This window comes from Chiloscyllium punctatum, chromosome 31 (genome assembly GCF_047496795.1).
Source record: "Chiloscyllium punctatum isolate Juve2018m chromosome 31, sChiPun1.3, whole genome shotgun sequence".
Classification (NCBI taxonomy): domain Eukaryota; kingdom Metazoa; phylum Chordata; class Chondrichthyes; order Orectolobiformes; family Hemiscylliidae; genus Chiloscyllium; species Chiloscyllium punctatum.
In genome coordinates this window covers 64,756,398-64,783,188 of record NC_092769.1, presented here as the reverse complement: position 1 = coordinate 64,783,188, position 26,791 = coordinate 64,756,398, and the positions used below count along the sequence as shown (strand labels likewise).

The 26,791-nt window shown below is 50.5% G+C and overlaps 1 protein-coding gene across 1 annotated transcript in view; it reads right to left on the bottom strand.

Annotated features, from left to right (window-relative positions):
- The window catches only part of LOC140457173 (uncharacterized), a 168,927-nt gene extending 143,207 nt beyond the window's left edge, over positions 1–25,720 (bottom strand). Inside the window, exon 1 of the mRNA XM_072551235.1 lies at positions 25,559–25,720. Coding sequence (XP_072407336.1) covers positions 25,559–25,720 — 162 coding nt within the window. The remainder of the gene's footprint in view (positions 1–25,558) is intronic.
- Positions 25,721–26,791: the final 1,071 nt, after the last annotated feature.

The window sequence follows — 26,791 nt, the reverse complement described above, 5'->3', positions numbered from 1 at the left end:
CTGTGGGTATTAGTTTGGGGATTGATACAAGACAGTGCAGATTAGTTTGAGAACTGAAACAGGGCAGTGGGTTTAGTTTTGGCATTGGTACCGGGCTGTGCAGATTATTTGGGGATTGTGACAGGGCCGGGAGGATTAGTTTGGGGATTGATTCGGAGTTGTGGTGTTTAATTAGTGTGGGGCAACACAGTGGTTAGCACTGCTGTCTCATAGCGCCAGAGACGCGGGTTCAATTCGTGCCTCAGGCGACTCTCTGTGTGGAGTTTGCACATTCTCCCCGTATCTGCGTGGGTTTCCTCCGGGTGCACCAGCTTCCTCCCACACTCCAAAAATGTGTAGGTTAGTTAAATTGCCCGTAGTGTTAGGGGTAAATGTAGGGGAATGGGTCTGGGTGGGTTGCGCTTCGGAGGGTAGGTGTGGACTTGTTGGGCCGAAGGGCTGGTTTCCACACTGTAAGTAATCTAATCTAATCTAATTTAGGAACTGACTCAGGGAAGTAGGCATTAGTTTGGGGATTTATACCAGGCTGTGGGGATTCATTTGGGGATTGATACAGGGCTGTGGGGATTCATTTGGGGATTGATACTGATGCATGGGGATTTGTTTGGGGATTGACACCGGGCTGTGGGGATTAGTTTGGGGATTGATACCGGTGCATGGGGATTAGTTTGGGGATTGTCGTTGTCCTATGTCGTTGGTTCCAATGTGGACTATGACCCCTTGCTGGCCTCTCTCCCCCTTGAGAACATTCTGCACACTGGGAGTTAGTTTGGGGATTGATACCGGGCTGGGGGGATTAGTTTGAGGATTGATCCCGGGCTATGGGGATTAGTTTGGGGATTGATACAGGACAGTGGGGATTAGTTTGGGGATTGATACTGGTGCATGGGAATTGTTTGGGGATTGATACCGGGCTGTGGGGATTAGTTTGGGGATTGATACTGGCGCATGGGAATAGTTTAAGGATTGGTACTGGGATGGAAAATGTGTGCTGAACATGTGTTGCTGGAAAAGCGCAGCAGGTCAGGCAGCATCCAAGGAACAGGAGAATCGACGTTTCGGGCATCAGCCCTTCTTCAGGAATGAGGAAAGTGTGTCCAGCAGGCTAAGCAGAGGAAATGACCTGGGGTGTGCAGTGAGAGAGAGACTCACTGAAATCCTTGTAGAGGGAGGAAGAGAGCTTCTTTAAGGAAGGCATCCTTGTAAGAGGATTCGCAGTAGGTTAAAATCTTCGATGAGAAAGTGAGGACTGCAGATGCTGGAGATCAGAGCTGAAAATGTGTTGCTGGAAAAGCGCAGCAGGTCAGGCAGCATCCAAGAAGCAGGAGAATCAACGTTTCGGGCATCAGCCCTTCTTCAGGATTGGTACAGGGATGTGGGAATTAATTTGGGGATTGATACAAGGCAGTTTGGATTAGTTTGGGAATTGATACAGGGCTGTTCAGATTAGTCTAAGGAATGATACAGGGCTGTGGGGATTAGTCTGGGAATGATAACAGACAATGGGGATTAATTTGAGGATTGAGACATGGCAGTCGGAATTACTTTGGGGATTGATACCTGGTCATGGTGATTACTTTGCGGATTGACACAGGGCAGTGGGTATTAGTTTGGAGAATGACACAGGTTTGTAGGGATGAGTCTGGGGAAGGTTACAGGGCAGTGGGGATTGGTTAGGGGGTTGTTACAGGGCTGTGGAGATTATTTTGTGGATTGATACAGGGCTTTAGGAATTATTTTGGGATTGGTACAGGGCAGTGGGGATTAGTTTGGGGATTGATACAGAGCGGTGGGGATTAGTTCGGGGATTGATACAGGGCTGTGGGGATTAGTTTGGGGATTGATACAGGGCTGTGGGGATTAATTTGGGGATTGATATATGGCTGTGGGGGTTAGATAGGGGGTTGATACAGGGCTGTGGGGATTAGTCTGGAAATGATTCCAGACAGTGGGCATTAGTCTGGGGATTGATACCTGGCTAAGGGAATTACTTTGTGAATTGATACAGGGCTTTAGGAATTATTTTGGGATTGGTACAGGACAGTGCAGATTATTTTGGGGTTTGAGATAGGGCAGTGGGGATTATTTTGTGGACTTATACATGTTTGGGGATTATTACAGGGCAGTGGGGATCAGTTTGGTGATTGATACCGGGCTGAGGGGATTAGTTCAGTGATTGATGCAGGGCTGTGGGGATTAGTTTGGGGATTGATGCAGGGCTGTGGGGATTCGTTTGGGGATTGATACTGGGCTGTGGGGATTAGTCTGGGGATTGATACAGGGCTGTGGGTTTAGTCTGGGGATTGGGAAAGGGCAGTGGGGATTAGTTTCGGAATTAAGACAGGGTTGTGGGCATTACTTTGGGGATTGAGACAGAGCAGTGGGCATTAGTTTGGGGATTGAGACAGGGCTGTGGGGATTAGTTTGGAAATTGACACTGGTGCGTCGAGAATAGTTTGAGGATTGATACAAGAATGTGGGGATTAGTTCGGGGATTGATACAGTGATAGAGAGTCACAGAGATGTACAGCATGAAAACAGACACTTCGGTCCAACCCGTCCATGCCGACCAGATATCCCAACCCAACCTGCCAGCACCCGGCCCATATCCCTCCAAACCCTTCCTGTTCATATCCCCATCCAAATGCCTTTTAAATATTGCAATTGTACCAGCCTCCGCCACTTCCTCTGGCAGCTCATTCCATACACGTACCACCCTCTGCGTGAAAAAGTTGCCCCTTAGGTCCCTTTTTTATCTTTCCCCTCTCACCCTAAACCTATGCCCTCTAGTTCTGGAGTCCCTGACCCCAGGGAAAAGACTTTGTCTATTTATCCTATCCATGCCCCTCATAATTTTTTAAACCTCTATAGGGTCACCCTTCAGCCTCCGATGCTCCAGGGAAAACAGCCCCAGCCTGTTCAGCCTCTCCCAAGAGCTCAAATCCTCCAACCCTCGCAACATCCTTGTCAATCTTTTCTGAACCCTTTCAAGTTTCACAACACCTTTCCAATAGGAAGGAGACCAGAATTGTGCGCAATATTCCAACAGTGGCCTAACCAATGTCCTGTACAGCCGCAACATGACCTCCCAACTCCTGTACTCAATACTCTGACCAATACAGGAAAGCATACCAAACGCCTTCTTCACTATCCTATCTACCTGCAACTCCACTTTCAAGGAGCTATGAACCTGCACTCCAAGGTCTCTTTGCTCAGCAACATTCCCTAGGACCTTACCATTAAGTATATAAATCCTGCTAAGATTTGCTTTCCCAAAATGCATCACCTCGCATTTATCTGAATTAAACTCCATCTGCCACTTCTCAGCCCATTGGCCCATCTGGTCCAGATCCTGTTGTAATCTGAAGTAATGCTCTTCGCTGTCCACTACACCTCCAATTTTGGTGTCATCTGCAAACTTACTAACTGTACCACTTACATCCTGCCCCTCACGATTCCCTCCAACAACCTGCCCACCACTGAGGTCAGGCTCACCGGTCTATAGTTCCCTGGCTTGTCTTTACCGCCCTTCTTAAACAATGGCACCACGTTAGCCAACCCCACATTCTTGTATCAACCTCCAGTCTTCCGGCACCTCACCTGTGACTATCAATGACACAAATATCTCAGCAAGAGGCCCAGTGATCACTTCTCTAGCTTCCCACAGAGTGGGCGACATGGTGGCACAGTGGTTAGCACTGCTGCCTCACAGCGCCAGAGACCTGGGTTCAATTCCTGCCTCAGGCGACTGACTGTGTGGAGTTTGCACGTTCTCCCTGTGTCTGTGTGGGGTTTCCTCTGGGTGCTCTGGTTTCCTCCCACAGTCCAAAGATGTGCAGGTCAGGTGAACTGGCCATACTAAATTGCCCGTAGTGTTACATAAGGGGTAAATGTCGGGGAATGGGTAGGTTGCGCTTCGGCGGGTCGGTATGGACTTGTTGGGCCGAAGGGCCTGTTTCCATACTATAATGTAATGTAATCTAATCTTATCGGGTACACCTGATCAGTCCTGGGAATTTATCCACCTTTAACCGTTTCAAGACATCCAGCACTTCCTCCTCTGTAATCTGGACATTTTGCAAGATGTCACCATCTATTTCCCTACATTCTATATCTTTCATATCCTTTTCCACTGTAAATACTGATGCAAAATACCCATTTAGTATCTCCCCCATTTTTTGCGGCTCCACACAAAGGCCGCCTTGCTGATCTTTGAGGGGCCCTATTCTCTTCCTAGTTACCCTTTTGTCCTTAATATATTTGTAAAAACCCTTTGGATTCTCCTTAATTCTATTTGCCAAAGCTATCTCATGTCCCCGTTTTGCCCTCCTGACTTCCCTCTTAAGTATACTCCTACTTCCTTTATACTCTTCTAAGGATTCACTCGATCGCTCCTGTCTATCCCTGACATATGCTTCCTTCTTTTTCTTAACCAAACCCTCAATATCTTTAGTCATCCAGCATTCCCTATACCTACCAGCCTTTCCTTTCACCCTGACAGGAATATACTTTCTCTGGACTCTCATTATCTCATTTCTGAAGGCTTCCCATTTTCCAGCCGTCCCTTTCCCTGCGAACATCTGCCTCCAATCAGCTTTCAAAAGTTCTTACCTAATACCATCAAAATTGGCCTTTCTCCAATTTAGAACTTCAACTTTTAGATCTGGTCTATCCTTTTCCATCATTATTTTAAATCTAATAGAATTATGGTCGCTGGCCCCAAAGTGCTCCCCCACTGACACCTCAGTCACCTGCCCTGCCTTATTTCCCAAGAATAGGTCAAGTTTTGCACCTTCTCAAGTAGGTACATCCACATACTGAATCAGAAAATTGTCTTGTACACACTTAACAAATTCCTCTCCATCGAAATCTTTAACACTGTAACAGTCCCAGTCGATGTTTGGAAAGTTAAAATCCCCTACCATAACTACCCTGTTATTCTTACAGATAGCTGAGATCTCCTTACAAGTTTGTTTCTCAATTTCCCTCTGAATATTAGGGGGTCTATAATACAATCCCAATAAGGTGATCATCCCTTTCTTATTTCTCAGTTCCACCCAAATAACTTCCCTGGATGTATTTCCAGGAATATCCTCCCTCAGCACAGCTGTAATGCTATCCCTTATCAAAAATGCCATTCCCCCTCCTCTCTTGCCTCCCTTTCTATCCTTCCTGTAGCATTTGTATCCTGGAACATTAAGCTGCCAGTCCTGCCCATCCCTGAGCCATGTTTCTGTAATTGCTATGATATCCCAGTCCCATGTTCCTAGCCATGCCCTGAGTTCATCTGCCTTCCCTGTTCGGCCCCTTGCATTGAAATAAATGCAGTTTAATTTATTAGTCCTACCTTGTCCCTGCGTGCCCTGACTGTTTGACTCACTTGTGTTCTCAGCTGTACCTGTCTCAGGTCGATCTCTTTCCTCACTATCTCTCTGGGTCCCACCCACCCCCAACCACCCCCACCTTACTAGTTTAAATCCTCTCGAGCAGTTCTAGCAAATTTCCCAGCCAGTATATTAGTCCCCTTCCAATTTAGGTGCAATCCGTCCTTCTTGTACAGGTCACTTCTACCCCAAAAGAGGTTCCAATGGTCCAAAAGTGTGAATCCTTCTCCCATACACCAGCTCCTCAGCCACGCATTCATCTGCTCTATCCTCCTATTCCTACCCTCACTAGCTCGTAGCACTGGGAGTAATCCAGATACCACTACTCTTGAGGACCTCCTTTTGAAATTCCTGCCTAACTCTCTGTAATCTCCCTTCAGAGTCTCAATCTTTTCCCTTACTATGTCGTTGGTTCCAATGTGGACTATGACCCCTTGCTGGCCCCTCTCCCCCTTGAGAACATTCTGCACACTGGGAGTTAGTTTGGGGATTGATACAGGGCTGTGGGGATTAGTTTGGGGATTGATACTGGGCTGTGGGGATTAGTTTGGGGATTGCGACAGGGCTGAGGGATTAGTTTGGGGATTGACACAGGGCTGTGGGGATTAGTTTGGGGATTGATAGAGGGCAGTGGGGATTAGTTTGGCGATTGACACAGGGCAATGGGGATTAGTTTGGGTATTGATACAGGGCTGTGGGGATTAGTTTGGGGATTGATACTGGGCTGTGGGGATTAGTTTGGGGATTGAAACATGGCTGTGGTGTTTAGTTTGGACATTGATACAGGTCAGTGAGGATTAGTTTGGTGGTTGATACTGGACTGTGGGGATTAGTTTAGGGATTGAAACATGGCTGTGGTGTTTGGTTTGGACATTGACACTGGGCTGTGGGGATTAGTTTGGGGATTGATACAGGGCTGTGGGGAATAGTTTGGGGATTGACACAGGGCTGTGGGGATTAGTTTGGGGATTGAAGCAGGGCTGTGGGGACTAATTTGGGGATTGTCACAGGGCTGTGGGGATTAATTTGAGGATTGACACTGGGCTGTGGGGATTAGTTTGGGGATTGAAGCAGGGCTGTGGGGACTAATTTGGGGATTGTCACAGGGCTGTGGGGATTAATTTGAGGATTGACGCAGGGCTGTGGGGATTAGTTTGGGGATTGATACAGGGCTGTGGGGATTAGTTTGGGGATTGAAGCAGGACTGTGGGGATTAGTTCAGGGTTTGATACAGGGCCGTGGGGAATAGTTTGGGGATTGATACAGTGATGTGGGGATTAGTTTGGAGTTTGGTACCAGGCAGTGGGGATTAGTTCGGGGATTGATGCAGGGCTGTCAATATTAGTCTGGGAAATGGTACAGGGCTGTGGGGATTAGTTTGGACATTGATACAGGACAGTGAGAATTAGTTTGAGGATTGATATTGGTGCATGTGAATAGGTTGGGGATTAATACTGGGATGTGGGGATTAATCTGGGGATTGATACAGGGCTATGGGGATTAGTTTGGCGATTGATAGAGGGCTGTGGGAATTAGTCTGGGGAATCATCCAGGGCTGTGGGAATTAGTTTTTCGATTGTTACAGGCTATGGGGATTAATTTGGGAATTGATACTGATGTGTGGGGAATAGTTTGGGAACTGATACAGGGATGTGGGTATTAGTTTGTGGAGAGATGCAGGGCAGTGGGGTTTAGTTTGTGGATTGGTACTGGGTTATGGGGATTAGTTTGGGGATTGATACTGGGTTATGGGGATTAGTTTGGGGATTGATACAGGGCTATGGGGATTAGTTTGGGGTTTGAGACAGGGCTGTGGGGATTGGTTTGGAGATTGATACTGGACAATGCAGACTATTTTGGGAATTGGTACAGGGCTGTGCGGATTACTCTGGGGAATGATTCAGGACAGTGGGGATTAGTTAGTGGGTTGATACAGGGCAGTGGGGATAAGCCTGGGAATGATATCGGAGAGTGGGCATTAGTCTGGATATTGATACTGGGCTGCAGGGTTTAGTTTTGGGATTGAGACATGGCAGTGGGGATTAGTTTGTGGATTGATACAGGGCTGTGGGGATTAGTTTGGAGATTGATACAGGGCAGTGGGGATTAATTTGTGGATTGAGACAGGGCTATGGGGATGAGTTTGGGGATTGATACAGGGCTGTGGGGATTGGTTTGGGGATTGATACAGGGCTGTGGGGATTGGCTTGGGGATTGATACAGGGCAGTGGGGATGAGTTTGGGGATTGATACAGGGCTGTGGGGATTGGCTTGGGGATTGATACAGGGCTGTGGGGATTGGTTTGGGGATTGATACAGGGCTGTGGGGATTGGCTTGGGGAATGATACAGGGCTGTGGGGATGAGTTTGGGGATTGATACGGGGCAGTGGGGATGAGTTTGGGGATTGATACTGGGCTGTGGGGATTAGTTTGGTGATTGACACGGGGCAGTGGGGCTGAGTTTGGGGATTGATACAGGGCAGTGCAGACTATTTTGGGGATTGAACCAGGTCAATGGGGATTAGTTCGGGGATTGATATTGTGCTGTTTGTGGATTTATACAGGGCAGTGGGGATTAGTCCGGGAATGATACCGGAACGTGGGCATTTGTCTGGGGATGGATACCAGGGTGCGGGGATTAAGTTTGGGGGATTGAGACATGGCCGTGGGGATTACTTAGTAGATTGAGACAGGGCTGTGGGGTTTCGTTTGGAGATTAGTTGAGGATTGATACAGGGCTGAATGTAATCAGGGCCCATTGAGCTTGCAGGATCCATGACCTCCAACTGTTTGTTGATATCATGTGGGGTTATCCGTACAGTTTGAAGACTGGTATCTGGGGACCACTGGAGGAAGCTGAGGTGATCCCCCCAGTTGGCACGTCTGGCTGAAGATTGAAAGCTTCAGCCTTACCTTTTACCCTGAAGGGCTGGGCTCTTCCGTCATTGAGGTAGCGGATATTTGTGGAGGCTCCTACTTCATTGAATTGTTTAATCCCCCCCCCCCCCATCATTTACGACCGGATGTGGCAGGACTGCAGAGCTGAGATCGGATCTGTTGGCTGTGGGGACCGCTTGGCTCAGTCGACCACTCGCCGCTCATGCTGTTTGCAAGTCGCCCTGTTTGGCGGCTTCGCCAGGTTGGCACCTCATTTTCGGGCGCTGCTCCTGGCATGCCCGCCTGCACACCCCATCGAACCAAGGTTGATGCTTGAGGGTAATGGTTGAGTTGGAGCTATGCCAGGCCAAGAGGTTACAGACTGTGCTGGAGTACAGTTCTGCTGCTGTTGGCGGCCCAGTTGCTAGATCTGCTCGAAGTCTGCCCCATTTAGCATGGTGATAGCGCCACACAAAACGATGGTGGATATTCTCAGTGTGAAGGTGGGACTTGGGTTTCCACAAAGACTATGTGGTGACCACTCTTACTGTAACTGTCATGGAGTCTGCTGTGGGCATTTTGGGAAGAATGAGGTCAACTAAGTTTTCCTCTCATTTTGGCGCTCAGTCAGAGCAGAATCCTACTTATAAATTTGGATTCAAAGGCAGGGGGGACAAATTTGATGCGGCACAAGTTGGTGATTATACTGTGCATGAGGAGAGACCAATTTCTGTCCCTCTCGGACAGACCCGAGACCCTGGCTGCCTCGTATTTTCTGATACAAAGCGAAGACCCTTGTTTTAAATCAACTAGCCTCGAGGCGACAAGGGGCACAGACAGATGCCATCAGATAAATCTGGGGACGGGTGACTGGGTTGTGCCAGATCTCGCGGGCGCTGGTTCCAGTTCACAGACAGCGATAAGGTTCGGGACCCCTCAAAATAAACCCGTGACCCTGCAGACGACAGCTGGCCTGAGCTGACAATAAACTCAGAGTGCATGTTTTTGCAACGGGAGAATGTCTGACAGATAGCAGCTGCAGCAATATTTACACACCACACCTGGACTCCAAGGACGAAGGCAGCACATCTGAGCTGCATTGTCTGACTGGAGGAAGGTCAGCACTTCAGAACGGTTTGGGACGTGGGATTCGCTTCAGAGGGAGAAACTTCCAGAACCGTTCCAGCCTCTGGAACAAGAACACGAGGATCCCCTAAGCCAGGGAAGCCACACAGATATGGAGACGCACAGCACGGAAATAGACCCTTCGGCCCAACCAACCCATGCTGACCATAATGCCAAACTAATGGGTCCCCCCACCTCAGCCCCTATCCCTCCAAACCTTTCCTAGTCATGTCCTTATCCAAATATCTTTTAAACGTTGTATCCGGACCCATTTCCTCAGGGCTTTATAAAATTTCTCTCCTCGCACCTTAAAACTACGCCCCCAGTCCTGAAATCCTACATCCGAGGGAAGTGACACCTTCAATTCATCTTATAAGGTCACCTCTCAACCTCCTGTGCTCCACCATCTACAAGGCACAAGTCAGGAGTGGGATAAAATACTCCCCACTTGCCCCTGGATGGGGGCAGCTCCAACAACACCCAAGAAGTTCAATACCATGCAGGACAAGAGCAGTCTGACATGATTGGCACCACAACCATAGTGCCCACTCCCCTCCACACGCAGTAGCGGCACTGTGTACAACCACAAGACACACTGGAACAACTCACTGAGGCTCCTTCAACAGCACCTTCTAGATCAGAGAACTTTTAAAACCTCCCTCCTCTCACCTCAAAATGATGCCCCCAGTCCTGAAATCCTCCATCCTAGGAAAACGACACCAATCTTATCTATTTCCCTCATGATAAGGTCACCCCTCAACCTCCGATGCTCCAGCGGGAATAGTCCCAGTCAATCCAGCCTTTCTTTATAACTCAAACTTTCCATACCTGACAACATCCTGGTACATCTCTTCTGAACCCTCTCCAGCTTGATGATATCCTTCCTGGAACCGGGTGACCAGAACTGGGACGCAGTACTCCAGAGTAGGCCTCACACATGTCCTGTGCAACTTCAACGTGACTTCCCAACTCCAATACTCAAAGGCCCGAGCGATGGAGGCAAGTGAGCCTGTTTAATCATCCTGTCTACCTGTGACACCAACTTCAAAGAATTATGCAGCTCTGTTAAAAACATAGAACATAGGACTGTACAGCACAGTACAGGCCCTTCGGCCCACGACGTGGGTTTATCTAAGATCAACCTGACCTACACGCCCCTCAATTTACCGTCATCCATGTGCTTGTCCAGCGGTCGCTTAGATGTCCCTAATGTCTCTAACTCTACCACCAGCCGCTGGCAGTACATTCCACGCACCCACCACTTCTGCATAAAAAAACCTACCTCTGACATCTCCCCTATCCCTTCCTCCAAACACCTTAAAATTACACCCCCTCGTGATGGGGCAGGCAGCCATTTCTGTCCGAAGGAATAAGTCTTTGGCTATCTATAGCTCTCATGACCTTGTACACCTCGATCAAGTCACCTCTCTTCCTTCTCTCCAATGTGAAAAGCCCTAACTCACTCAACCTCTCTCTTCATAAGACATGCCCTCCAATCCTGGTAGCATCCTGGTAAATCTCCTCTGCACCCTCCCCAAAGCATCTACATTCTTCCTATAATGAGGTGACCAGAACTGGACACAATATTCCAAGTCTGGTCTAATTTTGGTTTGATAGAGCTGCAGCAAAAGCTCGTGGTTCTTAAATTCAATCCCCCTGTTAGTGAAAGCCAAAACACCATATGCTTTCTTAACAATCCTATCAAATTGGGTGGCAACTTTGAGGGAATCTATGTACATGGACCCCAAGATCCTGCTGTTCCTCCACACCGCCAAGAATCCTGTCTTTAACACTGTATTCAGCATTCAAATCCAATCTTCCAAAATGAATCACTTCGCATTTATCCAGGTTGAGGTCTGTCTGCCACCTCTCAGCCCAACTCTGCATCCTGTCAATGTCATGTTGTAGCCTGCAACAGCCCTCGACACTGTCTACAACACCACCGACCTTTGTGTCATCGGCAAACTTACTAACCCACCCTTCCACTTCCTCATCCAAGTCAATTATCCAAACCACGAAGAGCAGAGGCCGAAGAACAGATCCCTGTGGGAGACTGCTGGAGTCTGCAAAGCAAACCTTCCCCATCACTCTCTGTCTTCTGCTGTTCAGGAATTTTGTACCCTAGCGAGTTTTGAGAAGATTTGTAGCTCAGGTTGAGGTTCTGGATGTAGGCTTGCTCGCTGAGCTGGAAGGTTCATATCCAGGCGTTCCGTCACCCTACTAGGTAACATCTTCAGTGGGCCTCAGGTGAAGCAATGCTGAAAATTATCAACTGGGACAACACATCCGTCCTAGGACAAGCCAAACAGAGACACGCATGAGAATTCCTAGAAGCATGGCATTCCAACTCCATCAACAAACACATCGAGTTAGACCCCATCTACTGCCACCTGAGAGAACAAACAGGAAATGACACCACCACAGGAAATTACATCACCACAGGAAATCACATCACCAACCCAAAGAAACCTAAACATATAAATAGAAAGCAGGAATCACGTACACTGCTTTGCCTGAAGGTGTTAGCTAGTAGGGTGACGAAACGTCTGGAAACTAGATTAGATTACATTACAGTGTGGAAACAGGCCCTTCGGTCCAACAAGTCCACACTGACCCACCGAAGCGTAACCCACCCATTCCCCTACATTTACCCCTTTACCTAACACTACAGGCAATTTAGCATGGCCAATCCACCCTAACCTGCACATCTTTGGATTGTGGGAGGAAACCGGAGCACCCAGAGGAAACCCACGCAGATACGGGGCGAACGTGCAAACTCCACGCAGTCAGTTGCCTGAGGAGGGAATTGAACCCGGGTCTCTGGCGCTGTGAGGCAGCAGTGCTAACCACTGTGCCACCGTGCCGCCCACGGTGAACCTCCCAGCTCAGTGAGCAAACCTACATCCGAAATTTTGTATCCAATTCGCAAGCTCACCCTGAATCCCATGCCTCCCAGCTTTACTGATTGGTCTTTCAGGGGGAACTTTGTTGCCATCCAAGTTAACAACATCTACTGCTCTGCCCTCATCTATCTTTTAGGTAGTTTCCTCAAAACAAAACCCAATCAGGTTTGTGATACATGATTTTCTTTGCACAAAACTAACTGTCCCTAACTTTTGCCTCTCTAAATTAAATCTTATTCTATATAAACAACTTTAACAAGTTAACCACTACCAAAGTTGGACTCAAAGGACTGCAGTTCCCCAGTTTCCCCTAACATTCCTTCTTATGGGTGGCGCGGTGGCTCAGTGGTTAGCACTGCAGTCTCACAGCACCAGGGACCCAGGTTCAATTCTAGCCTCGGTCTGTGTGGGAGTTTGCACATTCTCCCTGTGTCTGTGTGGGGTTTCCTCCCACAATCCAAAGTTGCGCAGGTCAGGTGAATTGGCCACGCTAAATTGCCCAGAGTGTGAGGTACATTAGTCAGAGGGAAATGGGTCTGGGTGGGTTACTCTTCAGAGGGTCGGTGTGGACTGGATGGGCTAAAGGGCCTGCTTCCATGCTGTAGGGAATCGAATCTAATCTAATCTTCTTAAACAAAGGCACAACATTAGCCACTCTCCTGTTATCCTTCTGCTCGCCACACTACCAGAAGGACGTGGATGCTTTGGAGAGGGACAGGGAATGGTTTACCAGGATGTTGCCTGGTATGAGGGATTTTAACGATGAAAGAAGGTTGGATAGACTTGGGTTTGGTTTCACTGGAACGCAGGTGATTGAGGGGCGACCCAATGGTAATTTATAAGATTGTGAATGGCATGGGTGGGGTGGAAAGTATGAGGCGATTTCTCCAGGGTGGACAGGTCAGTTACTGGGGGACACAGGTTTAAGATGGGGGCGATGTTTAAAAGTGATGTGCACAGCAGATTTTCCACATAAAGGGTGGCAAATGGTGGTGGAGGATTGTTTTTCAGACTGGAGGCCCGTGACCAGTGGAGTGCCACAAGGATCGGTGCTGGGTCCACTACTCTTCATCTTTTATATAAACGATTTATATGCGAGCGAGGAACGGTGAATTGATTTGCTGTTGACACTAAAATTGGAGGTGTAGTGGACAGCGAAGAGGGTTACCTCAGATTACAACAGGATCTGGACCAGATGGGCCAATGGGCTGAGGAGTGGCAGATGAAGTTTAATTCAGATAAATGCGAGGTGCTGCATTTTGGGAAAGCAAATCTTAGCAGGACAGATACACTTAATGGTAAGGTCCGAGGGAATGTTGCTGAACAAAGAGACCTTGGAGTGCAGGTTCATAGCTCCTTGAAAGTGGAGTCGCAGGTAGATAGGATAGTGACGAAGGCGTTTGGTATGCTTTCCTTTATTGGTCAGAGTATTGAGTACAGGAGGTGGGAGGTCGTGCTGCGGCTGTACAGGACATTGGTTAGGCCACTGTTGGAAAATTGTGTGCAATTCTGATTTCCTTCCTATCGGAAAGGTGTTGTGAAACTTGAAAGGGTTCAGAAAAGACTTACAAGGATGTTGCCAGGGTTGGAGGATCTGAGCTATAGGGAAAGACTGAACAGGCTGGGGCTGTTTTCCCTGGAGTACTGAGGGGTGACCTTATAGAGGTTTATAAAATCATGTGGGGCATGGATAGGATAAATAGACAAAGTCTTTTCCCTGGGGTCGGGGAGTCCAGAACTAGAGGGCATAGGTTTAGGGTGAGAGGGGAAAAGATAAAAAAGGGACCTAAGGGACAGCTTTTTCACCCAGAGGGTGGTACGCGTATGGAATGAGCTGCCAGAGGAAGTGGTGGAGGCTGGTACAATTGCAACATTTAAGAGGCATCTGGATGGGTATATGAATAGGAAGGGTTTGGAGGGATATGGGCTGGGTGCTGGCAGGTGGGACTAGATTGGGTTGGGATATCTGGTCGGCATGGACGGGTTGGACCGAAGGGTCTGTTTCCATGCTGTACATCTCTATGACTCTCTATCCCTGTAACAATCCCCGAACTAATCCCCACGTTCTTGTATCAATCCTCAAAGTATTCTCTACGCACCAGTATCAATTCCCAAACTAACCCCCACTGTCCTGTAACAATCCCCAAACTAATCCTCGCAGCCCAGTATCAATCCCCAAACTAATCCCCACAGCTCTGAATCAATCCCCAAACTAATCCCCACAGCCCAGTATCAATCCCCAAACTAATTCCCACAGCCCTGTATCAATCCCCAACCTAATCCCCACAGCCCTGAATCAATCCCCAAACTAATCCCCACAGCCCAGTATCAATCCCCAAACTAATCCCCACAGCCCTGTATCAATCCCCAAACTAATCCCCACAGCTCTGAATCAATCCCCAAACTAATCCCCACAGCCCAGTATCAATCCCCAAACTAATTCCCACAGCCCTGTATCAATCCCCAAACTAATCCCCACAGCCCTGTATCAATCCCCAAACTAATCCCCACAGCCCAGTATCAATCCCCAAACTAATTCCCACAGCCCAGTATCAATCCCCAAACTAATTCCCACAGCCCTGTATCAATCCCCAAACTAATCCCCACAGCCCTGTATCAATCCCCAAACTAATTCCCACAGCCCAGTATCAATCCCCAAACTAATTCCCACAGCCCAGTATCAATCCCCAAACTAATTCCCACAGCCCTGTATCAATGTCCAAACTAATTCCCACAGCCCGGTATCAATCCCCAAACTAATCCCCACTGCCCAGTTTCAATCCCCAAACTAATCCCCACTGCTCTGTCTCAATCTCCAAACTAATCCCCACTGCCCTTTCCCAATCCCCAAACTAAAACCTATAAGGGCCTGGGCGCGCTGCCAGAAGAGGTGGTGGGAGCAGATACAATAGCGGCATTCCGGAAGCACCCAGTGAATACCAGAATAGGAAGGGAATAGAGGGATAAGGATGCTGCAAGTGAAAACAGTATTAATATGGAAGGATAGAATATGCCAGCGCAGGCTTGGAAGGCTAAAGGGCCTCCGCATACAGGAGTATTCTGTTGTTCTTTCTACAGAACATACCTCACCTTGAATGAGAGATAATGCAAATATATCTGCAAGGAGCCCCACACTTTCCTCTCTTACTTCCCATAGAGTGCCAACCTAACAGTGACTGTGATATAAACACACACAGACCCACATAGGGCCACACACAGGGACACACACAGGGCCCCCGACACACACAGGGCCCCAGACACACACAGGGACACACACAGGGCCCCCGACACACACAGACCCACATAGGGACACATATAGGGACACACACAGGGCCCCCGACACACACAGGGCCCCAGACACACACAGACCCACATAGGGCCACACACAGGGACACACACAGGGCCCCCGACACACACAGGGCCCCAGACACACACAGACCCACATAGGGACACACACAGGGCCCTGACACACACAGGGCCCCAGACACACACAGACCCACATAGGGACACACACAGGGACACACACAGGGCCCCCGACACACACAGACCCACATAGGGACACACACAGGGCCCCCGACACACACAGGGCCCCCGACACACACAGACCCACATAGGGACACACACAGGGCCCCCGACACACACAGGGCCCCAGACACACACAGACCCACATAGGGACACACACAGGGACACACACAGGGCCCCCGACACACACAGACCCACATAGGGACACACACAGGGCCACACACAGGGCCCTGACACACACAGGGCCCCCGACACACACAGGGCCCCAGACACACACAGGGCCCCCGACACACACAGGGCCCCAGACACACACAGGGCCCCCGACACACACAGACCCACATAGGGACACACACAGGGACACACACAGGGCCCCCGACACACACAGGGCCCCAGACACACACAGACCCACATAGGGACACACACAGGGCCCTGACACACACAGGGCCCCAGACACACACAGACCCACATAGGGACACACACAGGGACACACACAGGGCCCCCGACACACACAGACCCACATAGGGACACACACAGGGCCCCCGACACACACAGGGCCCCCGACACACACAGACCCACATAGGGACACACACAGGGCCCCCGACACACACAGGGCCCCAGACACACACAGACCCACATAGGGACACACACAGGGACACACACAGGGCCCCCGACACACACAGACCCACATAGGGACACACACAGGGCCACACACAGGGCCCTGACACACACAGGGCCCCCGACACACACATGGCCCCAGACACACACAGGGCCCCCGACACACACAGGGCCCCAGACACACACAGGGCCCCCGACACACACAGACCCACATAGGGACACACACAGGGACACACACAGGGCCCCCGACACACACAGGGCCCCAGACACACACAGGGCCCCCGACACACACAGGGCCCCCGACACACACAGACCCACATAGGGACACACACAGGGACACACACAGGGCCCCAGACACACACAGGGCCCCAGACACACACAGACCCACATAGGGACACACACAGGGACACACACAGGGCCCCAGACACACACAGACCTACATAGGGACACACACAGGGCCCCAGACACACACAGACCTACATAGGGACACACACAGGGACCCAGACACACACAGACCCACATAGGGACACACACAGGGACACACACAGGGCCCCCGACACACATAGGGCCCCAGACAAACACAGACCCACATAGGGACACACACAGGGCCCCAGACACACACAGACCCACATAGGGACACACACAGGGCCCCCGACACACACAGACCCACATAGGGACACACACAGGGCCCCAGACACACACACAGACCCACATAGGGACACACACAGGGACCCAGACACACACAGACCCACATAGGGACACACACAGGGCCCCAGACACACACACAGACCCACATAGGGACACACACAGGGACCCAGACACACACAGGGCCCCAGACACACACGGACCCACATAGGGACACACACAGGGCCCCAGACACACACAGGGACCCACATAGGGACACACACAGGGCCCCAGACACACACACAGACCCACATAGGGACACACACAGGGACCCAGACACACACAGGGCCCCAGACACACACAGACCCACATAGGGACACACACAGGGCCCCAGACACACACACAGACCCACATAGGGACACACACAGGGCCCCCGACACACACAGACCCACATAGGGACACACACAGGGCCCCAGACACACACAGACCCACATAGGGACACACACAGGGCCCTGACACACACAGGGCCCCAGACACACACAGACCCACATAGGGACACACACAGGGCCCCCGACACACACAGGGCCCCAGACACACACAGACCCACATAGGGACACACACAGGGCCCCCGACACACAGGGCCCCAGACACACACAGACCCACATAGGGACACACACAGGGCCCCAGACACACACAGACCCACATAGGGACACACACAGGGACCCAGACACACACAGACCCACATAGGGACACACACAGGGCCCCCGACACACACAGGGCCCCAGACACACACAGACCCACATAGGGCCACACACAGGGCCCCCGACACACACAGACCCACATAGGGACACATATAGGGCCCCAGACACACACAGACCCACATAGGGACACATATAGGGCCCCAGACACACACAGACCCACATAGGGACACATATAGGGCCCCAGACACACACAGACCCACATAGGGACACACACAGGGACACATACAGGGCCCCCGACACACACAGGGCCCCAGACACACACAGACCCACATAGGGACACACACAGGGCCCCAGACACACACAGACCCACATAGGGACACACACAGGGACACATACAGGGCCCCAGACACACACAGACCCACATAGGGACACACACAGGGACACATACAGGGCCCCAGACACACACAGACCCACATAGGGACACACACAGGGCCCCAGACACACACAGACCCACATAGGGACACACACAGGGACACATACAGTGACACACACAGTGACAGACACAGTGACACACACTGGGACCCACACAGTGGCACACACAGGGACACACACAGAGACACACACAGTGACCCACACAGTTACACACACAGGGACCCAGACAGGGGCACACACAGGGATACACACAGGGACACAAACAGAGACTCAGACAAGGACTCACACAGGGACACAGACAGCGACCCAGGCAGGGACACACACAGTGGCCCAAACATGGACACACACAGGGGGCCCACACGGGACACACACAGTGACACGCACAGTGACCCACACAATGACATGCACAGGGGCCCACACGGGGACACACAGTGACACACACAGGGGCCCACACGGGACACACACAGTGACACGAACAGTGACACACACAATGACATGCACAGGGGCCCACACGGGGACACACAGTGACACACATAGGGACCCACACGGGACACACACAGTGACCCACACAGTGACACACACAGTTGCCCACACGGGACACACTCAGTGACACACAGCAGGGCTCACACAGTGACACACACAGGGACCCACACAGTGACACAAAGAGTGTCACACACAGAGACACACACCACGACCCACAGTGACACACACAGGGACCCACACAGTGACACACAGAGTGACACACACAGGGACTCAGACAGGGACACACACAGGGACCCACACATGGACACACACAGGGACACACATAGGGACACACACAGAGACACACACAGTGACACACACAGGGACACACACAGAGACACACAGAGTGACCAACACAGGGACCCACACAAGGACCCACACAGTGACACACACAGGGACACACACAGTGACACACACAAGGACCCACACAGGGACACACACAGTGACCCACACAGGGACACACACAGGGACCCATACATGGACACACACAGGGACACACACAGGGACACACACAGAGATACACACAGTGACACACACAGGGACACACACAGAGACACACAGAGTGACCAACACAGGGACCCACACAAGGACCCACACAGTGACACACACAGGGACACACACAGGGACCCACACAGGGACCCACACCGAGACACACACAGTGACCCACACAGTGACACACACAGGGACCAATACATGGACACACACAGGGACACACACAGGGACACACACAGAGACACACACAGTGACACACACAGGGACACACACAATGACACACAGAGTGACTGACACAGGGACACACACAGGGACCCACACAGTGACCCACAAAGGGACTCACAAATGACACACAAAGGTCCCACACAGAGACACACACCGTGACCCACAGAGAGACCCACACAGGGACACACACAGGGACACACTCAGCGACACACAGAGAGACACATACAGTGACACACACTGGGACACACACAGGGACACACACAGAGACCCACACAGGGACACATACAGTGACACACACAGGGACACACACAGGGACACACACAGGGATACACACAGAGAGACACACTCAGCGATACACAGAGACACATACAGTGACACACACAGGGACCCACACCGTGACCCACACAGGGACACACAAAGTGACTCACACAGTGACACACACAGGGACACACACAGGGACACACTCAGCGACACACAGAGAGACACACACAGAGACACACACAGGGACCCACACCGTGACCCACACAGTGACCCACAGAGGGACCCACCCAGGGACCCACACAGGGACCCACACAGGGACCCACACAGGGACCCACAGATGACACACAAAGGTCCCACACAGAGACACACACCGTGACCCACAGAGAGACCCACACAGTGACACATACAGTGACACACACAGGGACACACAGAGGGACACACACAGGGATACACACAGAGAGACACACTCAGCGACACACAGAGAGACACATACAGTGACACACACAGGGACCCACACTGTGACCCACACAGGGACACACAAAGTGACCCACACAGTGACACACACAGGGACCCACACAGGGACCCACATAAGGACACACACAGAGACACACACAGGGACCCACTCCGTGACCCACACAGTGACCCACACAGGGACACACACAGGGACCCACAGAGGGATCCATCCAGGGACCCACACAGGGACCCACAGATGACACACAAAGGTCCCACACAGAGACACACACCGTGACCCACAGAGAGACCCACACAGTGACACATACAGTGACACACAGAGAGACACATACAGTGACACACACAGGGACCCACACAGGGACCCACACTGTGACCCACAGTGGGACACACACAGTGACCCACACAGGGACACACACAATGACACATACAGGGACCCACACCGTGACCCACACAAGGACACACACAGGGACACACACAGGGACCCACACAGTGATACACACAGAGACCCACAGAGTGACACACACAGAGACACACACAGTGACCCACAAAGGGGCACACACAGGGACACACACAGGGACACACACCGTGACCCACACAGAGACTCACGCAGTGACACACACAGGGACACACACATGGTCACACACAGAGACACACACAGGGACCAACACGTGACACACGAAGGTCCCACACAGAGACACACACCGTGACCCACAGAGAGACCCACACAGTGACACACTCAGAGACACACACAGGGACACACACAGAGACCCACACAGTGACACACACAGAGACACACACAGAGACACACACAGAGACACACACAGAGACACACTCAGCGACACTCACAGAGTCACATACAGTGACACACACAGGGAACCACACAGTGACACACACAGGGACCCACACAGTGACACACACAGTGACACACACAAGGACCCACACCGGGACCCACACCGTGACCCACACAGTGACCCACACAGGGACACACACAGTGACACACACAGGGACCCACACAAGGACACACACAGGGACACACACAGGGACACACACAGGGACACACACCGTGACCCACACAGGGACACACACAGGGATCCACACAGTGACCTACACAGGGACACACACAGGGACCCATGCAATGACACACACAGGGACCCACACAGTGACACACACACAGACACACACACAGGGACCCACACAGAAACATAGAAACATAGAACAATACAGCACAGAACAGGCCCTTCGGCCCACAATGTTGTGCTGAACATTTGTCCTAGCTTAAGCACCTATCCATGTACCTATCCAATTGCCGCTTAAAGGTCACCAATGATTCTGACTCTGCCACTCCTACAGGCAGCGCATTCCATGCCCCCACCACTCTCTGGGTAAAGAACCTACCTCTGACATCCCCCCTATACCTTCCACCCTTCACCTTAAATTTATGTCCCCTTGTAACACTCTGTTATACCCGGGAAAAAGTCTCTGACTGTCTACTCTATCTATTCCCCGATCATCTTATAAACCTCTATCAAGTCACCCCTCATCCTTCGCCGTTCCAATGAGAAAAGGCCTAGCACTCTCAACCTATCCTCGTACGACCTATTCTCCATTCCAGGCAACATCCTGGTAAATCTCCTCTGCACCCTCTCCAAAGCTTCTACATCTTTCCTAAAGTGAGGTGACCAGAACTGCACACAGTACTCCAAATGTGGCCTAACCAAGGTCCTGTACAGCTGCAACATCACCTCACGACTCTTGAATTCAATCCTTCTGCTAATGAACGCTAATACACCATAGGCCTTCTTACAAGCTCTATCCACCTGAGTGGCAACTTTCAAAGATCTATGAACATAGACCCCAAGATCGCTCTGCTCCTCCACCTTACTAAGAACTCTACCGTTAACCCTGTATTCCGCATTCTTATTTGTCCTTCCAAAATGGACAACCTCACACTTGACAGGGTTGAACTCCATCTGCCACTCCTCAGCCCAGCTCTGCATCATATCTAAGTCCCTTTGCAGCCGACAACAGCCCTCCTCACTGTCCACAACTCCACCTATCTTCGTATCGTCTGCAAATTTACTGACCCACCCTTCGACTCCCTCTTCCAAGTCATTAATGAAAATTACAAATAGCAGAGGACCCAGAACTGATCCCTGCGGAACTCCACTTATAACTGGGCTCCAGGCTGAATATTTACCATCTACCACCACTCTCTGCCTTCGACCGGTTAGCCAGTTCTCTATCCAACTGGCCAAACTTCCCACTATCCCATGCCTCCTGACTTTCCGCATAAGCCTACCATGGGGAACCTTATCAAATGCCTTACTAAAATCCATGTACACTACATCCACTGCTCTACCCTCATCCACATGCTTGGTCACCTCCTCAAAGAATTCAATAAGACTTGTAAGGCAAGACCTACCCCTCACAAATCTGTGCTGGCTGTCCCTAATCAAGCAGTGTCTTGATTTATGATACTTATAAATCCTATCCGTCAGTACCCTTTCCATTACTTTGCCTACCACAGAAGTAAGACGAACTGGCCTGTAATTCCCGGGGTTATCCCTATTCCCTTTTTTGAACAGGGGCACAACATTTACCACTCTCCAGTCCCCTGGCACCACCCCCGTTGACAGTGAAGATAAAAAGATCATTGCCAACGGTACTGCAATTTCTTCTCTTGCTTCCCACATAATCCTAAAATATATCCCGTCAGGCCCGGGGGACTTATCTATCCTCAAGTTTTTCAAAATGCCCAACACATCTTCCTTCCTAACAAGTATCTCCTCTAGCTTACCAGTCTGTTTCACACTCTCCTCTTCAACAATACAGTCCCTCTCATTTGTAAATACTGAAGAAAAATACTCATTCAAGACCTCTCCTATCTCTTCCGACTCAATACACAGTCTCCCACCACTGTCCTTGATCGGACCTACCCTCGTTCTCAACATTCTCATGTTTCTCACAGACGCATAAAAGGCCTTGGGGTTATCCTTGATCCTATCCGCCAAAGATTTTTCATGCCCTCTCTTAGCTCTCCTAATCCCTTTCTTCAGCTCCCTCCTGGCTATCCTGTATCCCTCCAACGCTCTGTCTGAACCCTGTTTCCTCAACCTTATGTAAGCCTCCTTCTTCCTACTTACAAGACATTCGACCTCCCTCGTCAACCAAGGTTCCCTCACACGACCATTTCTTTCCTGCCTGACAGGTACATACATATCAAGGACACGTCGTATCTGTTCCTTGAAAAAGTTCCACATTTCCACGACATCCTTCCCTGACAGCCTATGCTCCCAACCTATGCTCCTCAGATCCTGTCTTGCAGCATCGTATTTACCCTTCCCCCAATTGTAAAACCTACCCTGTTGCGCGCACCTATCTCTCTCCATAACCAAGGTGAAAGTCACAGAATTGTGGTCACCATCACCAAAATGCTCACCCACTAACAAGCCCATCACTTGTCCCGGTTCGTTACCAAGTACCAAATCCAAGATGGCCTCCCCTCTGGTTGGACAATCTACATACTGAGTTAGAAAAGCTTCCTGGACACACTGCACAAACAGTGCCCCGTCCAAACTACTTGATCTAAAGAGATTCCAATCAATATTTGGGAAGTTGAAATCGCCCATGACTGCTACCCTGTGGCTTCTGCACCTTTCCAAAATCTATTTCCCAATCTGTTTCTCCACATCTCTGCTGCTACTGGGGGGCCTATAGTAAACACCCAACAAGGTGACTGCTCCTTTCCTATTTCTGACTTCAGCCCATACGACCTCCAAAGGCAGATCCCCCTCGAACTGCCTTTCTGCAGCCGTTATACCATTTCTAATTAGCAACGCCACCCCCCCTCCTTTTTTACCACCCTCCCTAATCTTACTGAAACATCTGTAACCAGGAACCTCCAACAACCATTCCTGTCCCTCTTCTATCCACGTTTCCGTGATGGCCACAACATCATAGTCCCAAGTACCGATCCACGCCTTAAGTTCACCCACCTTATTTCTGATACTCCTTGCGTTGAAGTATACACACTTGAGCCCATCTCTGTGTCCGCAAGTATTCCCTGTCAGTGCTACCTTCTCCATAGCCTCCCTACCTTCTTGGACATCCTGAAAACAGCTAACCTACTTGCTGGACTACAAGTCCGGCACAGAGACACACACAGGGACCCACACAGGGACACACACAGAGACAAACGCAGAGACACACACAGGGACCCACACAGGGACCCACACAGAGACACACACAGGGAGCCACACAGGGACACACACAGGGGCACACACAGAGACACACACAGGGAGCCACACAGTGACAGGCAAAGGTCCCACACAGGGACACACACAGGGACCTACACTGGGACACACACAGTGACCCGCACAGGGACCCACACAGGGGCACACACAGAGACACACACAGGGACCTACACTGGGACACACACAGTGACCCACACAGGGACCCACACAGGGGCACACACAGAGACACACACAGGGACCTACACTAGGACACACACAGTGACCTGCACAGGGACCCACACAGGGACACACACAGAGACACACACAGTGATACACACAGGGACACACACAGGGAGCCACACAGAGACCCACACAGGGACACACACAGTGACACACACAGGGACACACACACACAGGGACACACACAGTGACCCACACAGTGACACACACAGGGACACACACACAGGGACACACACAGTGACCCACACAGGGACACATACAGAGACACACACAGAGACACACACAGTGACCCACACAGCACATGTAAGATTTAGGAAGCTAAATTCGGACAGGGTCCGTGTGGAATATAAAGAACTCAAGCAGGGAATTCGGAGAGTAAGGCAAGTTGGGTTAAACAGGATCCCAAGGCATTCTCTAGATACACTAAAAACAAGCAGGTGACTGGGGAGAAGGTAGGCCCACTCAAGGATAAGGGAGGGAATTTGTGCTTGGAGACAGAGGATGTGGGTGAGATCCGAATTGAGTACTTTGCATCAGTATTCACCCAGGAAGAGGGTATGCCGGATAGTGAGATCAATGTGGAAGCTATTAACATGCTCAGCTGTTTTGGAATCAAGAACGGAATGATGTTGGGTCACTTGAGGAGCATTAAGATGGATAAGTCTCCAGGTTATGAAGAGAAGGGCTTGTAGGGGCCTTGACCCTGTATTCTCGTTATCCACTGCAGAGGGCTGGCAGCTGGATTTCCCTGTTCAAGAAAGGAAATCGGGATAATGCAGGAAGCTACGAGCTCACCTCGGTGGTTGGGAAGCTATTGGAGAGAGTTGTTAGGGATGGGATTTGAGCCCATCTGGTAAAGCATGGCTGGATTAGCAGAAAGTGATGACGAATTAGGGACAGTCAGCACGGCTTCTTGCAGGGCCGGTCTTACCAAACTGATTGAAGTTTTCGAGGAGTGATGGAGATGATTGATGAGGATGTTCTCCACAAGGATTTTAGTGAGGCGCTCGACAAGGTCCCTCACAGTTAGAAGATTAAGATGCACGGGATCCACAGTGACTTGGCCGCGTGGATTCAGAACTGGCTCGCTCATGGTAAACACAGGGTAGTGGTGGAAAGGTTTTGTTTTTCTGGTTGGAGGTCTGTGTTTTGCAGGGATCCATACTGGGACCTCTGCTGTTTGTGATTTATATAAATGACTTGGATGAAAATCTAGATGAGGGTGGGTTAGTCAATTTGCAGACGATACAAAGGCCAGTGGAGTTGTGGATAGCGTGGAAGGTTGTTAACGGATACAGTGGGATATAGATCAGTTGCAGATATGGGCAGAGAAACGGCAAATGGAGTTTAAACTGGGTCAGTGTGAGGTGCTGCGCTTTGGGAGATCAAACGTTAAGGAAAAGTATACAGTTAGTGGCAGGACCCTGAACAGCGTTGATCCACAGAGGGGTCTTGGCGTTCACGTCCATAGCTCCCTGATAGTAGCCACGTGAGACGATAGGGTGGTAAAGAAGGCAAATGGCATGATAGCCTTTACTGATCTGGGAGTTGAGTACAAGAGTCAGGATGTCAAAGTTCAGCTTTATCAGACTTTGGTTCGGCCACGCTTACAGTATTGCATTCAATTCTGGTCACCCCATTACAGGAAGGACGTGGAGGCTTTGGAGAGGGTGCAGAATGGATTTCCCAGGATGCTGCCTGGACTAGAGGGAATGAGCTAGAAGGAAAGGCTGGAAAATCTCAGGCTGTTTTCTCTGGAGCAGCAGAGGCTGATGGGAGACCTGATAGAAATCTCTAAACTTATGGGATGCAGAGATAGGGTTGACAGTCAGAATCTTTTTCCCGGAGTTGAAATGTCTGGGGGGCATGCATTGAAGGTGAGAGCGGGGGAAGTTCAAAGGAGATGTGAGGGGCGAGGTTTTTATATCGAGAGTGGTAGGAGTCTGCTGGAGGCAGATACGATAGGGGTGTTTAAGAGACTTTTAGATAAGCACATGAATATGGAAGGAACAGAGGGATATGGTCCAAGGGAGGGCGGAAGGGATTAGTTTAATTTGGCACAACATTGTGAGCTGAAGGGCCTGTTCCTGTGCTGTACTGTACAATGATCCATTTGACCAAACATCGTTTCTAATAATTGAACATCATCGTCCGTATCTTTATT